The 18812-nt window shown below is 45.2% G+C and overlaps 1 protein-coding gene across 1 annotated transcript in view; it reads right to left on the bottom strand.

The window, feature by feature from the left end:
- Positions 1 to 18812, bottom strand: part of CDH13 (cadherin 13) — a 638997-nt gene that overhangs the window by 91788 nt on the left and 528397 nt on the right. The window contains exon 8 of the mRNA XM_056862383.1: positions 8440 to 8580. Coding sequence (XP_056718361.1) covers positions 8440 to 8580 — 141 coding nt within the window. The remainder of the gene's footprint in view (positions 1 to 8439; positions 8581 to 18812) is intronic.

The raw sequence follows: 18812 nt of genomic DNA, 5'->3' as shown, positions 1-18812 counted from the left end.
ACTCCATTTTTGTACTGCAAAATTACTAGCAATCTTGTTTCTCTCTCCCTCTCTAGGAAGAGATTTTCAAAACACTTATTCTCATTCTTTGGGCTGAATATTTAGATCACTAGGATTGTTGAGGCTGAACTTGTTTGACATTCCTGTGAGAAAGCTGTTGCCTTCTCCCCACACACGAAAGGCCTCCTTTCCCATAGAAACCACACAGGAGGAAATCCAAAGGAAGGCTGCACTGTGGTGATGTCATAATATCCATCACCTCCTTCTCACACCTATTTGCATGATTGCCATCTGCAGCACCATCCAATGAACAGACTGTTTGCACAGCATGCCCTATAATTGCTGCATCCGTATCTGATTAAAAAATGGGTGCGATCAGGGAGAACTTAGGGGACCATACAGTCTGCACCAAGTGTAGGGTTGACAGGTGCCCGGTGGACAAACCTCCGGCAATTTGCCCCTCTGCCCGCCGACCACCTGAGGGTCGGTGGGCAAACGTGCATGCGTGTGCACACACCATGCGCTCAGCACAACCAGAAGTGCCGCCTCACGAGGGGCCTTTTAGTTTGAGTGGCAAAGGGCCGCTTTACCTCATGAGGCGGCACGTCCGGTTGTAAACCAGAAGTGGAGTGCACGCATACAATCCCGACAGCAGCCCCATAACCTCCTGCCAGAGGAGAGAGGGGACCTGGCAGCCCTAACCAAGTGGCATGTATGTATTTGCATTTCATCTACCCTTTCACTCAAATGATGGGTTAGGAAATTCTTGGAGAATTAGAAGGGGGATCCTGGGGAGGGCAGGGCTTGAGGAGGGGAGGGACCTTATTAAGGTATAATGTCATAGAGTCCACCCTTCAGAGCAGCCATTTTCTCCAGGGGAACCGATCTCTGTTGTCTCATGCTCAGTTGTAATTTCTGGGAGATCTCCACACCTCATTTGGAAGTTGGCAAACTTAATGTATGAGCATCGAATAAATGGAGGAGGCTGCAGTGTCACCGAAGCCATGTCTAAGGGCCAAGTCACCACCCCCAATCCAGATATCATTTTACATAATATCTCACTTTATTGTTAAATCAGCATCTTCACAAGAAGATGACTATTGATCGCAGCCTTTTCAATTGCAATTAAAGCTATCATGTAAATTAGAGCGACGGTTCAGTCTTCAGATATTCATTTCCAGCTAGCTAGATGTGGATGATAATTACGCCTAGTGGGGGGAAAATGCCACTGTTTGAACTTTAACATTAATTTCAATTCAAATAATATAAGTTCAGGAAGATTATTTTCCTCCCCTCCCCACTAGAGAAGTGCACATGTATGCATGCTTATTTTACAGTTGGGAAAAAAAATATTAATCCCAATTTCAAAGCTGAGTTCTTCATGGCAGTGTTTTATTAATAGCTGTCAATTTGACTAATGGACATTTGTAAGTGAAGCTAAACAGACACTCGGTACATGGATTTGGGTTAAAGCACGTGCGCTCATGCAGTTATGGCCCAGGCTTCGGGGAGAAAGGAAACAAATTAATTACCAGTCTTTTTATGCATGGTTTGTGAGATGAGAAAGTGGCAGTTTGAACCGAAGTGGCCCATAAATATTATATGAAAAGCAAACATAAGGTGAAAGCCTTTACGGTGAACATCTTTCAGGAGCGGCGGACTGGCATGGAAGCAGCGTCTGTTCAAATGCACCTTTTCCTGACAAGTACCGAGCTTGTACAAAATGTGGTTCTCCAAGCTAGCAGAAGAAATCGGCTATGGATGGCACTGATTGGCCTGTGCCCAGGTTGTCACAAACCCATCTTTACCCCTGTAACCTTTTTGCATTAAAGAAAGACAGAGAATATATTAACTCAATTTCCACGTAATACCAGAACCATATTTTAAAACAGAAACAAGTGAGAAATTGTCAGGATTGCAACCCTCCCCCCCCCCACTGATCTCTTCTCCTCTCTAACCTGCATGCAAATTACCCCCTCCACCACTGAGCCAATGTTCAAAGAAATGTTCTAGCAGAAACCTCACTGAAATGTAGGGTTGCCACCTCCATGCTGAGAAATTCCTGGAGATCCGGGGGTGGAGCTTGGGTATTGGAGGGTTGGGGGAGGGACTAGGGTTGCCAAGTGCCAGGTGGTGGTGGGCAAACCCCCACCAACCCACCTGGCTGCCCACCGACCAGCTGAGGGTCGGCGGGCAATGCATGCCCGCGCACCTGCCTGCGGTGCCACATCACGTCCGGTTTATACCCGAAAGCACCGCATCGCAAGGGGCTGTTTACTCCCAGTTTGAGTGGTAAATGACCCCTTGCGATGTGTTTTACACCTGGATGTAAACCGGCAGTGACGCGATTGTGTCGAAGTGGCCGTGCACAATCACATCTCACCTCCACCCCAAAAACCTCCCACCGGAGGAGAGGGGGGACCTGGAAAACCTAGGAGGGACCGCAACAGGATGTAATGTCATACCGTCCAAAGCAGCCATATTCTCCAGGGTAACTGATCTCTATCGTTTGGAGATCAGTTATAATTCCAGGAGATCTCCAGGCCCCACCTTGAGGTGGGCAACCATACTGAAATGTGTACAAGAAAAGAGTGTCACTGAAGGAGAACTGGCAACATTTGAAATCTCTCCATTCCCATTTGGCAGTGAGCTCAATGCCACTGTCATAGCTAAATTCTGGCTCCCCTAACTCCGCCGCTTCCCTCTTGCAACTTAATGGACTTTCACTGGGATCGTTCAGAACTTAAAAATGCCCCTTTAGAAACACAGATAAGTTATGCTACCTGAAGAAACACCTGGGATGAAAAATAAAAGGAGCCGAGGCTCCTTGCAGCCAAAATTATGTTGTCAGTCGATAATAGGGGTCAGTTTTTCATTTAAAAAGTGGGGAGGAGTGTTGAAATAAATATCTTCAGGTAGAAGTAAACAGAGGCAAAAGAAATTGTAGCGATGCAAGCAAGAGAACAAATTGCAAAAGCAAGACAATTTCAGAGCAAATCAAAGATAACAGTCATCAATCACATCCTGAGCTAAAAAGGACGAGTCCTCTAGCTCGGCCTTCACTCGGCACAGTCTGTTATTTCTTACGACTGCACTTGTGCACACTTGTGGAGAAAAATAATCTCACAGCCCTCCACTCTTTTGGATATGACATTCATTGTAAGTGTTTACAGGGGCGTGGGGTGGATTGGGGGTAGGGTTGCCAGGTCCTTCTTCGCCACCGGCGGGAGGTTTTTGGGGCAGAGCCTGTGGAGGGTGTGGTTGTTGAGGGGAGGGACTTCAATGCCATAGAGTCCAATTGCCAAAGCGGCCATTTTCTCCAGGTGAACGGATCTCTGTTGCCTGGAAATCACTTGTAATAGCAGGAGATCGCCTGCCACCACCTGGAGGTTGGTAACCCTAGTTGGGGGTGGGGGTCTTTTCTAACTGAGGCTCCCCAGACCACACAGGTGACAATCAGGGATGTTATGTATTCACAACTTGTGCACAATTTTGAAGCCGTTCCCTCTCCTCTGCTCACCCTCTTTGATTTAAAACAGTTGCGTTTTTAAACTGAGTTTCTTTCTGATCGGAATGCTTCCCAGTTTGGGAAAGACATCGCAGGTTTGTGAAGCTCACTTGGGGAGTGGGTACTTAAATGAATTTTAGAATATGAACACATGAACACATGAAGCTGCCTTATACTGAATTAGACCCTTGGTCCATCAAAGTCAGTATTGTCTACTCAGCAGCAGCTCTCCGGAGTCTCAGGCAGGGGTCTTTCACATCACCTACTTGCCTAGTCCCTTTAACTGGAAATGTCAGGGACTGAACCTGGGACCTTCTGCATGCCAAACAGAAGCTCTACCACTGACCACAGCCCCTCCCCTACTGGTTTACATTTTGGTGGACGTCAACCTTCTCGCTCGCCTTAAGTATTTGAAGGGCTGTCACTTAGAGGAGGGCAGGGAAGTGTTCCTGTTGGCAACAGAGGATAGGACTGACAATAATGGGTTTAAATTATGGGCAGAAATGTACCAGCTATATATTAGGGGGAAATATTACATTAAGACTTGTTCAACAGTGGAATCGGCTACCTAGGGAGGTGGCGAGCTCCCCCTCACTGGCAGTCTTTAAGCAGCGGCAGGACAAGCACTTGTCAGGGATGCTCTAGGCTGATCCTGCATTGAGCAAGGGGTTGGACTAGATGGCCGGTGTGGTCCCTTCCAACTCTATGATTCTACGATTCTGTGACCAGCACACTGGCTTTGAGGAAAGCCCCTCGGCTGGTGGCACCATCAGTTCTCATCAGCCATCCCACACTCACACAGACAACCCCCCCCCACACACACACACGCCTTACATCCTTGCTGTCCTTAACTCGAGTCCGCCAACCTGAAACTGCGGAGATAATAATTATTAGAACAAAACTGCAATTACTCTTTTCCAAAACGGCTCCCTGTTAAACGCGTACAATTAAAATGCAGCCAAAGAGAGACGAAAACAAGGCGTTTCAAATGCCTGCGCTTCCTGGACTTTTTCATTTTTATTAAATTTTGCTTTCTTCCGGGCCATTTCCCTTTTGCCTCAATATATACTGTATATAGCTGTTAATGGCTTTCAGGCTCAAGCAGCAATGGTTAATCTTGATAAATCAGTAAAATGGATGGACTTTCTTTTTCCATTTTGTTTTGGGTGCAGTCTTGAACTCTTGCGTTCAAGTCCTACTTACAAACAGACTGGTGTTGGCAAGTTACTAATGACCAGACAAGACAAGTGGCTGGGTAGTACGTGAATGGACTCTCAGAGTGTTTGTGGTGGTAAATAAAAGCCACCACAGAACCTGGTATGGATCAGGGCTGTGCCATTGGGGGCGGGGGGAGGAAAATGATTTTGCTGATGGCTAGGGTTGCCAGGTCCCTCTTCGCCAACAGCGGGAGGTTTTGGGGGGCAGAGCTTGAGGAGGGCGGGATTTGGGGAGGGGAGGGACTTCAATGCCATGAAGTCCAATTGCTAAAGCAGCCATTTTCTCCAGGTGAGCTTATCTCTATCGGCTGGAGATCAGTTATAACAGCAGGAGATCTCCAACTAGTACCTGGAGGTTGGCAACCCTACTGATGGTGGTCAGCCTTTAAAATCAACATTCAGTTGTTTAAAAATATTTTTACTGCATTTTCCTACCGTAGCGGCATTCAGTTGGCCACCTTGAATTTCCAAAGAGTAGTGGGATATAAATGGTTAACTCTTTTCCCCTCCACTTTGACTGACCACAAATAGTTTTGCATCTGCAAATGCACAGTTGGGGAAAACATACAGGATCTGGGTACCCAAGCCTGGGTTGCTGTGCAGAGGCAGGCAATGGCAAACCACCTCTGGACATCTCTTCCCTTGAAAACCCTACAGGGTCATCATAAGTCAGTTGTGACTTCACGGTACTTTCCTCAACCACCCATAATTTCAATGCCCTGACGTGGTTGGCCCAGGATAGCCTGATCTCATCAGGTCTTGGAAACTAAGCAGGGTTGGCCCTGATTAGCGCTTGGGTGGGAGACCACCAAGGAAGTCCAGGGTTGCTACGTAGAGTCAGGCAGTAGCAAATCACCTCTGAATGTCTCTTGCCTTGAAAACCCTAGGAGGTCGCCATGAGTTGGTTGTGACTCGACAGCACTTTCCACCACCACCGGTGCCACTTGAAAATCCCCATGACAACTTTGCTTCTCTCTTGCGCAAATTGAACCAGTGGGTTTTTATTTCCATGTCACTTCGTTTCCTTGTCCTTATACCTATCCCCCCATAACGTTTACTCAACTGTAACATTATTTTTGTGTCAAATACAAGTGACACATGTTACATAAATTTTATAAAACTGGCATTAAAGAAACAAATAAATCAGGAGTGCCGGAAACGAAAAAGAGCAAAATGAAAAGGGTCCCAACAGCATAAAAACATAAGAACATAAAAAAAGCCCTGGTGGATCAGACCAAGGCCCATCAAGTCCAGCAGTCTGTTCACACGGTGGCCAACTAGGTACCTCTTGGAAGCCCCTAAACAAGACAACTGCAGCAGCATTGCCCTGCCTGTGTTCCAAAGCACCTAATATAATAGGCATGCTCCTCTGATGTGGGAGAGAATAGTTATGCATCATGACTAGTATCCATTCTGACTATTAGCTATGGATAGCCTTCTCTGCCATGAACATGTCCACTCCCAAGAGGAAGGCAATAGCAAACCACCTCTGCTTCCTACTTGTCTTGAAAACCTTATGGTCTTGATGGCACTTTATGCACACAACAATAAGAACAAGAACAACAAAATTTGAAAACAGAAAGAAAACAAAACAACCATATTTATTCATCCCTAATGAGAAGTATCATGGAGAAGCAGGAGGTCTGAAGTTCTTACCTGAATATAATTTACTTCAGAAAACTTACTCTTACCATTTTCTCAATATTATTTTTTCACCACACAAAAAACCCATGTACTTTCCAGCCAGGCAAACAACCCTGTCCTATACACAAGGGATTTCTCTCCCTACTTTTATTTGTAAAGGTATTTTTTCCCCTCAACAGAATTCATTCTTCAGTGACGGAAACTCAAAATAAATGTAGAGGCTGTGATATCAGAGAAGTCATTACGGCAGTGTCAAAATGAGCTTCCCTCAGAGGGAATGCGCTCTCCAGCATCTTGAAGAAAGGTGACGATTTCCATTGAGTTTCCCATTACAAGTTTTGAATGAAACGAAGCTAAATTCCAAGTGAAAACAGGTGACGGGCCAATGAACGCGAGCGCGTGTCAAACCATCAGCCCAGGGTAGATGAAACCAACACTGGCTCGCTTTCAGCGCATCGCCAGTTAACACGATGCCTTTTTCTTCTATTGACTGATCTCGAAGACATGCGTCAATATTAGCTTTTCCTCCCCTCCTACACTTTTACACACAATTTAGCATGATTTCAGATTGAGACTGCCATTTTCAGATTCCAGCAGAGCGGGGAAGGGGGAGGGGAGACTTCGATAGAGGAAGGGAAGTTCTTGGACAAGCATACAAGACAAAGGCTGTGAGTTTGACTAAACTGGGGATAAATCAAACGGTGCCTCAGCGCATCTGCCATTCCTCAGGGTAGGACCCTTGCGTAAGCTTCCCATTTACCCACCTGGGCTGGGGAATTACCCACCCTTGAGGAAGTAAGGAGTGAGAGAGAGAGAAAGGCCTCTACGTAATAACACTCAAGGAATTTCCTTTAGCCTCTATGGCAAATGGCAGCAGATTTGGAGGTCAGTGCCTGGGGAGGGCAGAGTTTGGGAGGATGTGATATCACCTCTGGGTGATGTCCTAGAATGGCCTAGAGCCAACATGGTGTATTGGTTAAGAGCAGTGGACTCTAATCTAGAGATCTGGGTTTGTTTCCCCTCTCCTCCAAATGAAGCCTGCTGGGTGACTTTGGGCCAGTCATAGTTCTTGCAGACCTCTCTCAGCCCCACCTACCTCACAAGGTGTCAGTTGTGGAGAGGGAAGGGAAGGCGATTGTAAACCAGTTTGAGACTGCTTAGAGGTAGAGAAATTGGGGTATAAAAACCAGCTCTTCTTCTTCATGAATATCATCTGGAGATAACATCACATCATCTCCAAACTGCCTTCCCCAGGCTCTTCCCTCCTCCAAAATTCCCTAGCATTTGCCAAGGCACTGTTGGGAACCCACCCTTGCCTTAACAGTTGCCGCAGAATGAGAAAAGGGAGTCCTGGTCAGCCTGAACCTTTTCCTGCTCCCTGGGCTCCAGGACATTTATTCCAATATAATTCCTTCCCTAGTTTGCTATCTTGTTTCTCTTTTCAGCAAAGCCTGCACATGGCCGACCATGTTCCTTTCCAGATGACACCTGAAGTGCATGCTGGTCCAAAAAGTACATAGTAGTCCCCTGGATGACCAGGTCAAAACTTGCCAACCTGCTGAGATGATAACCAACAAGGAAGCACGACCAGGTCCCCTTACCAAATGGAACGCTGTCTCCCCACCTGCCCAACCAGACAGCAGAGAGAGAGCCATAGCTGGTTGGCCTATGCCTCTCAGTCTGTCATCTTTGGAAGGATGGAAGGCTGAGTCAACCTTGAGCCGGCTACCTGAAACTGACTTTCTTTGGGATAGAACTTTGTTTATACTGCACAATAACTACAACAATGTTGGTCAATGTATTAATTTCAGTCAACCCACTGCCTCATGGACTCTTTTTTTGCCTTTAGCATGCAGGACTACAGCCATAGTTTCATTTTGCAACCAGTTACCCAGTGTGTAGAGACAGTGAGCGAGCCAGAAACGTTAGGGCTCCCAGAAGCAAAATCACATGTGGTCTCAAAAAGTATAAGGAGGAAAGGCGCCCGCCAGCTTCCCGAAATGCTCTTCCTGTTTTAGATTCCAGAACAGCTGTTTCTTAACGGTTTTGTCATGTGAAATAAATGCTTACCTCTTTTTTGGTGAACTCTGGCGGATGGTCGTTCTTGTCGTCGACGACGACGGTTGCCGTGGCCGTGCCAGTTAATCCCACATCCATGCCTCCCATGTCTTTGGCTTCTATAATGAGCTCGTATTTTGGATTCTCCATGGTCTGTAGAGAAAGAAAAGGAAGAAACGTTCTACTAACTTCATTTATTGGCCAACTGTATGTCATCGAAAGTCGGACAGAAATAAAAAACAGAAACTTATGGTTACAAGGTAGCATGTAAATGGTTTAAATAATAAACAGTAATTACTAAAATGGATTAAAGGTAGCTACGTTTCCTCCATAAAATCATCAGGCTAAGGATCTGAAGAACATTCTTTGGATCCTGCATAGCTGGGAAGATAGAAAAAGCATCTGTAGAACCAACACAGGTCACCTATGTGGATTTGGTTTTGTTCCAGTAGTTTCTATGGCTGTAGAAAGAGTTGCCTGGGGCTTGGATCCAAATCTGTCCCCTGAGCTCCAGGCATGGTTGCCAGCTTCCAGTTGGGGGCTGGAGATCTCATAGAATTACAGCTGATCTCCAGACTATAGAGATCAGTTCCCCTGGAGGAAACAGCAGCTTCTGAGGGGAGACTCTATGCCATCACATCCCTGCTGAGCCCTGTCCCCAAACTCCACCTTTCCCCAAATCTTCAGAAGTTTCTCAGCTCACAATTGGCAATCCTAGCTCTAAAGGATACAGGAAATGTGAGCACTTTACGCTCCCTTAGGGTTGCCAGGTCCCTCTTTTTTTGAGTGGAGCCTGAGGAGGGGAAAGACTTCCCTTCCCTTCCTATTCTTTGATTTCAGAGACGTTTGTCTGTTCTTGCATCAGATATTTTTCTTCTGAAGCTGTACGAGTATCACAAAACCTTTGCATGATTACTTATTCTCACTACTCACACACTAGGGTTGCCAACCTCCATGTGGGGCCTGGATATCTCCTGGTATTACAACTGATCTCCAGAGATCAGTTCCCCTGGAGAAAAGGGTTGCTTTGGAGGATGGACTCCATGCCACTGTATCCTGATGAGGTCTCTCCCTTCTCCAAACCCTGCTCTCCTCAGGCTCCCCTCCCCAAATATCCTGGTTTTCTCAACCCTACCATACACTGAAGAAGTGCTATCCACAGTCCATTGGCAGACAATGGTTTGTTTATGGAAAAACCTTTAAATCTTTGAAGATATTTGTGGATGGATTAGAAAAAAAGGCATATTAGTATCCAACAAGGGAATTAAGGCGTATATGTGTGGAGATGGACAGGATTTTCTATTAATACTGTAGGTGGTTTCACTTACCTCTCTAAAGGGTTTCAGAGACCTGTCAGTTGTGATTGATTTCTGAAAAGTAACTTTTTGGATGCTTTTTGAACTTTTTTTAAAAAACCTTTTATTTCCAGCTCAGTTGTATTTAGTGGTTCAGAATATGGCCCTTATCCCACTCTTTCTCATTTCTACTTTATATAGCTTATACTTGAATAATTCATGCATGTCCCTGCAGAAAAGAATAACACTATGTTTAAAAATCTACTCACCTAAAGCAATCACTTGCTCTACCCTTCTTTAGTAAGACATACCTAAGCAAATGGTGCAATTTGCAGTGTATTGGAATTTTATTTTTTGAACACCCTTCAGAATCTTGGAATGGTAGGCTGGCAATATTTTACCATTGGGTTAACCAGAACATTCCCTGTCCAACATTTTGGTGACAAAACGAGAGCTTTTTTTTGGGGGGGGGGGGCTCCAGGATATCATCAAGCTATGTAATATAACTGTAGCCTTCCCTTCCTCCAGGGACCTCAAAGTACATGGTTCTCCCTTTCCCATTTGTCTTCACAACAGCCCTGTGAGGTTGGTTGGTGAGAGAGAGAGAGAGAGAGAGAGAGAGAGAGAGAGAGAGAGAGAGAGAGAGAGAGAGAGAGAGTTGGTTTTTATATGCCAACTTTCTCTACCACTTAACGGAGACTCAAACCAGCTTACAATCACCTTCCCTCCCCCTCCCCACAACAGACACCCTGTGAGGTAGGTGGGGCTGAGAGAGCTCTAAGAGAGCTGTGACTAGCCCAAGGCCAACCAGCTGGCTTCATGTTTGTAGGAGTGGGGAAACCAATCCAGTTCACCCGATTAGCCTCCGCCGCTCATGTGGAGGAGTGGGGAATCAAATCTGGTTCTACAGATCAGAGTCCACCGCTCCAAACCAATGCTCTTAACCACTACACCACACTGGCTCTCTACGCACTTTCCACTGCTTCTCCTTGAGGCAGCAGGAGAAACATTATTTTAAAATGGCCGTAGTCACGTGCAATGTGACATCACTTCCGGGGAAAACCCAGACATGATGTCACGTCATTCTGGACATCACTGGAAACCCTATGGTTCCTAAATGATTCCTAAAGCAAAGTGGCATCACACTAGTGCATGCCCCCGTGTCCCCACTTCCCCCTCTGCTGCCAGGTTCCAATCAGTGGCCTGCAACTCTAGAAGTGGCATAATCCACACAATATGTTAACCCCCAGATGATGGGGGGGGGGCATGCGAAATACCATAATCCCTTTTCTAAATGCAGTTGTCTAGTCTTTGGTATTAACATACCCATTTTAAGCAAAGCTTATTTGAAGCTTAAAAAGGTATAATGAATTTAATGGGCAGGCATTAAATCAGGGCTCATCTGGTAGTCTCATTTATCAACTCCAGCTACACACAAACATTGTACTGTTGAGAGAATTGGTATAATTACAGCGGGGAACCCCTTCATTATCCCATAAATTTACACTTTAGTCATTTAGCCCGCTGCATGACTAAAGCCTGGCACAATTTGTGGTGTATGAAACAAGTACAATTGCATCTTATTTCCCCCCCCCCCCCCACAATGTTTTTCTCCAGCAAAGGGCCAACGTTTATGGTGGTGGTGGAAACTGCTGTCAAGTCACAGTCAATTTATGGCAACCCCATATGGAGAGAGGTCGTGGCTCAGTGGTAAGAGTATCTGGAATGCAAAGGTCCCAGGCCAGCATGGTGTAGTGGTTAAGAGCGGTGGTTTGGAGCAGTGGATTCTGATCTGGAGAACCTGGTTGATTTCCCCACTCCTACACATGAAGCCAGCTGGGTGACCTTGGGTTAGTCAAAGCTTTCTTAGAGCTCTCTCAGCCCCACCTACCTCACAGGGTGTTTGTTGTGGGGAGGGGAAGGGAAGGTGATTGTAAGCCGGTTTGATTCTTCCTTAAGTGGGGAGAAAGTCAGCATATAAAAACCAACTCTTCTTCTTCTTCAGGTTCAGTCCTTGGCATCTCCAGTTAATCCTTGGCATTTCCAGGTAGGGACTGATTTGAAAGTCTTCCACCTGAGATCCTGGAGAGCCACTGCCAGTCTGAGTAGACAATACTGAACCTGATAGATCAATGGTCTGATTCAGAATAAGGCAGCTCCGTGTGTGTGTGTTCAAGAGATGAACAGAGGTGGTTTGCTATTACTTGCCTCTGGCAGCAATGCTGGACTAACCAGAGCCAACCCTGCTTAGCTTCCAAGATCTGACAAGATTGGACTAGCCTGGGCCAACCAGATCAACCCACCAACCTTTATACCATGTTACTATTACTAGTTTACTGGGTAGCATGTTAAACTAGTACTGATGAGACCTGGGTTCCAATCTTGATTGAATTCTGAAACTCACTAGATAATTTTGGACCATTTACTATCTGTTAGCCCCGTCTATCCCCCTGGGATGTTGTGAAGATAAAATGGAGGCAAGAAGAACCATAGAAACCACCCAGAAATCGTTGGAGGAAGGGTGGGATGAAATAGATATCTTTTGGTCTTGGAGCTACGAAGAGAGACAGGAGACTGTAAAAAAAAAATCATATTGACAGATCTCTGGACAGTTTACAAAATTAAGCAGGAGATGATAAGAACAGAAATGAAGAAATAGCTTTGTGCAGTTAGAATAAACTGTGATACGTTTGGGAACATTAAAAAAAACTACCAAGGACATTTCTAGGCTGGGTTTAATCACACTAATGTTTTGCATTACATTTCCATTAAGAAAACTGCCAGGGCTCCGAGACACAAGGAAGATAACCTTAACAAGACAGCTGTGCTTCCCGACAGAAACACTGATTGTTCAAGGCACAGCCTCAGTAAGATGCTTCAACCAAGATGGCTCCTTGAGCTACTGATGTTCTGCTCAGCCACAAAAAGCATAAGTCGGAGAGAAGGGAGACAAAAAGTTGAATGTCTGCATGATCTGCCTAATACCAAGCCAGACTGTGGATCTAATTAGCTCAGTGTTGGGCAACTGACAATAGAAAAAGGTTTCTCCAACACCTGTGAAGTAAGATCCTTTAATAAGAGTAGTCAGGCACTGAATGGACCTTCTGTATAGTAAACTTGTGTTCCACTGCCTTCTTATGTCTGCAAGAGACCATGCTAGGCAGTCATCCAGGACTGTGTGAAGCAAAGAACTGGATAGTTTTTTTTTTTTTTGGGGGGGGGTTCCCCCAATGGGATAAAGCAGGACAGAGAGATTCTACCATTAGCCACCAGGTGGTAGCTGGAGATCTCCCGCTATTACAACTGATCTCCAGGCGACAGAAATCAGTTCCCCTGGATAAAATGGCTGCTTTGGCAATTGGACTCTATGGCATTGAAGTCCCTCCAATCTCCAAAACCTGCCCTCCTCAGACTCCACCCCCAAAATTTCTAGGCATTTCCCACCCAGAAGACTGAGAGGATATATGATAACCAACTTCAAGTCCTTGAAGGGCTGCCATATAGAGGATGGTGCCAAGTTGTTGTCTGTTGCCCCAGAAGGTCGGACCAGAACCAACAGGTTGGAATGAAATCAAAAGAGTTTCCATCTAGAGATTACGAAGAATTTTTCTAACAGAGCGGTTCCTCAGTGGAACAGGCTTCCTCGGGAGGTGGTGAGCTCTCCTTCCCTGGAGGTTTTTAAGCAGAGTCTAGATGGGCATCTGTCATCAATGCTGATTCTATGACCTTAGATCAGGAGAGGGAGGACATCTTGGCCATCTTCTGGGCATGGAGTAAGGGTCACTGGGGGTGTGGGAGGGAGGTAGCTGTGAATTTCCTGCGTTGTGCAGGGGGTTGGATTAGATGAACCTGGTGGTACCTTCCAACTCTATGGTTCTATGAGTTGGAACCCTAACCATTAGACAGTTCTACTGCAGACCAACACGGCTACCCTCTAAAACTACCCACTGTTACGTATTTGAAGGTTAAGTATCTACACAAGAGGAACTGAAATGGGGAATTTTCCAGGTCTAAAGCACATGGATGAGACATACAACATCTGCCCCAGTTTCGGGGAGTGGTCAATATGCAGCCCCATTTAATGAGAAGCCATCATTTTCCTCCGTGCTTAGCTAACGTTCCCAGTGGCCCCAACTCCAAAGGCCCTCAGTGGTCCCAAACTGTAATTGATATGGCTAGGGTTGCCAATATCCAGGTAATAGCTAATAATCCCAAGGCAGCACGTCGGCATGTCAGAGAAAATGAATTGTATATAATCGTTTAGTGTTAGTATTAGCTTAGGATTGTACATAAATGTTTATGAAGTTAATAAACAGTGTTATGAAATATTGAATTGTTTTTGAGCCGACGTGCTGCCTTGGGATGATCAGCTATTACTATTGCAGCATAGGTTATATGTAATTATAGAACTTGGTCAAATCTCCAGGTAATAGCAGAAGATCTCCTGCTATTACAACTGATCTCCAGTCAATAGAGATCAGTTCACCTGGAGAAAGTGGCTGCTTTGGCCATAGGACTCTACGGCATGGAAGTCCCTCCCCAAACCCCGTCCTCCTCAGGCTCTGCCTCAAAAACCTCCCACCGATGGTGAAGAAGGACCTGGCAACCCTAGATATGACAGATAGTTCTGAGTTCTCCAGTAGACAGCTTTGCATTACTTGTCAGGCATACTTTCTAAAAATAAGTTAACACATTCGCAAGCAACTTCGGAACACTTTCTGTTGCAGCCTCGGCTTGTGAGGGGACCTTATCGAGAAAGCAGCTTATTATCCGAGCAATGTTTATTTGTGGCAAACAACAGCTTGTGTGGATTTAAGAAGGCAGGAGGCTTGGGTCGGGTCCGCCCTCCCCCCGTTAACACCTAATTTGGTCTACCTGCCACAAAATCCACATCGGGAGCAGCGCGATGCAAAGAAGCGCCATAACCCTGATAAATGAGGACGAGGAAGTGAAGGAATGCAGCTATTCGGATTATCATAATATTAGCATTTGCTGTGAAACACCCATTGTGTTCGTCTGGGGGGCCGGAAACGCGAGGGCAGCTGTACTTTCGGAGCGTGAATTACGGTTTGTTGGGTACCAAGCTCAGAATAATAGTCTAACTCCCTTTTAGTTTCCCCAATTTCCAATTATTATGCTTCAAAGGAAGGTCTACAGTTTAATCAAAGTAATATGGTATTTCTGTTAACAATGAAAAGCAGTGTCTATTTACTACCCTCTGGAGAGAGATAATTTTCCGGGAGAAATTGGAGAAAACAAGGAAAGGCTACATTTTGTCCTTCTAAGAACAATATTTGTCCACCCGCTTGCTTCATCATCTATCACAGCCCACACAAACAGCTCAAAATAGAACGGCAATTTCTCGGAAGGGTGCGGAGTTACTGAGTCCGGATTCATGGGCTGCTCCCCTCGTGCATTGGAAGGCAAGCTCCTGGCTTATGTGTCCCTCGCACACGGTTCGCTGCTGGCCTCTAATGGAATGGTAAATAAATAAATGTACTAAACAGGCCCCTGAACAAACTATGGGAAACAAAGGATCTCCATTATGAAATGAAATGCATGTAGAACCTGCATGTTCAGGTGACATGAGAAGAGAAGAAGAAGAAGAGGAAGAAGAAGAAGAAAAGTTGGTTTTTATATGTTGACTTTCCCACTTAAGGAAGAATCACTCCTACACATGAAGCAAGCTGGGTGACCTTGAGCTAGTCACAGCTCTCTTAGAGCTCTCTCAGCCCAACCTACCTCACAGGGTGTCTATTGTGGGGAGGGGAAGGGAAGGTGATTGTAAGCTGGTTTGATTCTTCCTTAAGTGGTAGAGAAAGTTGGCATATAAAAACCAACTCTTCTTCTTCTTCTTCTTCTTCTTCTTCTTCTTCTCCTTCTCCTTCTCCTTCAGCTGCAATTTGGGATTCACTAGAACAATGTCTTTTCACTAGAGTAATAAAAGACAATATTTAAATAGCAACTCTCTTATGCCAAGCTGAACATAATCTCTCATTAAGAGAATCAGAATGAACCTTACCGGGTGAGTCTCAAGGGGGGAAAAAAGCCCCACTTTTTTTTTTTTTTACAAATGAGGAGCACGTAGGTTATACCTTCGTACATATATGCACCATCTTATTCCCACACAAGAAAGTGATGTGATAAAGGTCAAGGCAGAAAATGTATTCCACTGCTTAATCTGCTTTTCAAATTAGCACCAATGGTCAAAACTCCCCGGAAAACTCAATTATCAGTGTCCTGACAACCTTGCAACCGCTGGCTAAAGTCACAGAGGTTGTTTTGAAAATTAGTGCCATAAGGTATAAAACAGCCTGCAACTCCAGTTTTACACCTTTGGCATCGTGTTGATATGCTTACATATGAATCTGATGATGACATAATATGCATGCCTGTGTGTGTGTTTCTGTTTGTGTGTGTATACCAGGCTCAACCAGTCACTCGGGAGACAGCAGAATGCTGCTTTTGTATCCTGGCATCATTATATCTAAGCCTGAACAATGGATCGGATGTGCGGATCAAAAATCCACACAATGGGGCCAGGTGAAGAAAGGGGGATTTTTCTACATTCCTGTATAATTCAGTGTCAGACAAAATCATTTATCTTTTAGTTGATGAGGATCACTATGTCACCTATATGAAAGATCATGACGGGTAGTCGTGTTAGTCTGTCTGTAGCAGCAGAAAAGAGCAAGAGTCCAGTAGCACTTTAAAGACTAACAAACATTTCTGGCAGGGTATCAGCTTTTGTGAGTCACAGCTCATTTCTCCCCTCTTTGTAATCTTAACCAAAGCCTGCATGAAACAAAGCAGCCTGACATGCACTATGGAATGCTGGAAGATCCCACACGGCATTAATGTCTCTGGGGAGCTGATTTCAGAGAGAAGGGGCCACTGCCGAAAATGCCCTTGCCCTGGTGGTTGAAAAGCGGGCAGTTCATGGGCCAGGCATCTGTAGAAGATCCTGCTAGGATGATCTAAGGAGACAGGGGGGTCACACTGGGAAGGGCAGTCCCACAACTAGGACAGTTCCAGACTGTTAAGGGCTTTAAGGGTCAAAACCAGCACTCTGAATACACAGCACAGTGGTACACTGTACACACGTCCCCCCTTTTTGCTTACAACTGCAATGGTGTGTATATTGCTATGACCTTACAGAACGGAACATGCTATATCAAGTTATGATCTTATAGAATGGAACTACACCAGCGTGGTGTAGTGGTTAAGAGCAGCAATTTGGAGCGGTGGAGTCTGATCTGGAGAACTGGGTTTGATTCCCCACTCCTCCACATGAGCGGCGGAGGCTAATCTGGTGAACTGGATTTGTTTCCCCATTCCTACACACAAAGCCAGCTGGGTGACCTTGGGCAAGTTACAGTTCTATTAAGAGCTCTCTCAGCCCTACCTGCCTCACAGGATGTCTGTTGTGGGGAGGAGAAGGGAAAGTGATTGTAAGCCGTTTTGAGTCTCCCTTAAGTGGTAGAGAAAGTCGGCATATGAAAACCGACTCTTCTTCTTCATACTACTGGTGGACACTATACAATGGGCTCATTCTGGTGTCTTATTACATTGCACAAGGCCTACTTGAAGCATCAATGGTATTTAAGGTTTTGAACAAATACCGTAATCAAAGCAACCATCAAACTTACTTGTAATCAGTATTTCCATTTTCTTTTTGCGTTTGGCTTTTGGGGGGGGGGGCTATTGTTAAAGCTTATCTTAGTTTAGCGTTCTACTGCCAGCAATAATTCCAGGTAGCTTTCTCAAATCAAGTACCCCGCTGAGAGTGTAATGAATCAGCAAATGATATTAGTTTTGCCCATGGACAAAATACAGTTCTAGTGGCTGCATTTACGTGCTTGTCGAGGAGTTCTCCGGGAATACGAAATTGATCTAATTCTAAATCATAAGAGGGGGAAAAAATCACGTAAAATGGATTTCAATTATGCCATTGATGTTTTACAGGGGGGGAAATGCTTACCACACTACAGCGAATGAAATGAGCATCTCTGTAGGTGCACTCTTTTTCTGCCATTGAAAGCATCAACCAAATTTTCCATTTAGATATTTTCCCATCCACTCGCCAGCTGATTTCTGAACATACTTATGGGTAATAGCTTTTCATAACGCCCATGGTCAAACACCAGGCCAGAGGGTGTTGATTGCAAGGATTAATTCCAGATCTTTAAAGACTGGAGTTAAAAGACTTATCAGGATCAGACGTGGTACTGTAAATCTGGGAGGAGAGAGAGATGTTAAGACATACTCTAGAGCAGCGGTTCCCAAGTGTTTTGAGTCATGGAGCTCTTTTCAGGAGAGAAATTCGTTACGGAGCACTAATTTTCACCTAGCACCTATATACTAAACCGAATGATAGTATTTTTCCTTCCAATCTCTTCACGGAGCACTAGGAGATGTTTCGCAGAGCACCAAGTGCTCCGTGGAGCACAGTTTGGGAATCGTTGCTCTAGAGCATGCAAAAAGTAGAGTCCTATGACACTGTTTTCTAGGATGGACTGTCAATCATCTGCATCAGCTAGTGGGGGGGGGGAGAAGAGGAAAAGAGAGGCATCATTTACTTAAAGAGACTCTTACTGGGTGTGAACATATGAAGCTTTCTGATAAAGATCCAGACCACTGGTCCATCTAATCTCAGGACCATAGTCTCTAACCAGCAGAAACTCTTCAGGGTCTCAGATGGAGAAATATGTTCCCAACACCTGCTATCTAAGATCCATATACTGGAGGTGCTACAGATTGAACCTGGGACCTTTAACAAACAAAACATACTCTACCACGGGGCTACAGTCCTTGCATAAATCAAACCTGCACAAGGCTACCTTACAATTAGGGTTGCCATATTTGGGAAGGCTGTGCCTGGGGGTGGTAGAGTTTCAGGGGAATGTGCCCCCCACTTCCAGGTGACGGTCTAGAAATTCTCCCAATCTCCATGATCTTTACCACAGAGATTGGGGGCAATTCCTAGAGGGCCACCACTAATGCCATTCCTGCCCCAAATTCTCTCCTCTAATTATCGTGAGTAGGGAACTGAGACCAGTGGCAGGAGACCCCACACAACACAACATGGGA

The sequence above is a fragment of the Euleptes europaea genome, chromosome 17 (genome assembly GCF_029931775.1).
Source record: "Euleptes europaea isolate rEulEur1 chromosome 17, rEulEur1.hap1, whole genome shotgun sequence".
Taxonomy (NCBI): Eukaryota; Metazoa; Chordata; class Lepidosauria; order Squamata; family Sphaerodactylidae; genus Euleptes; species Euleptes europaea.
This window is presented reverse-complemented; position numbering and strand designations above follow the sequence as displayed.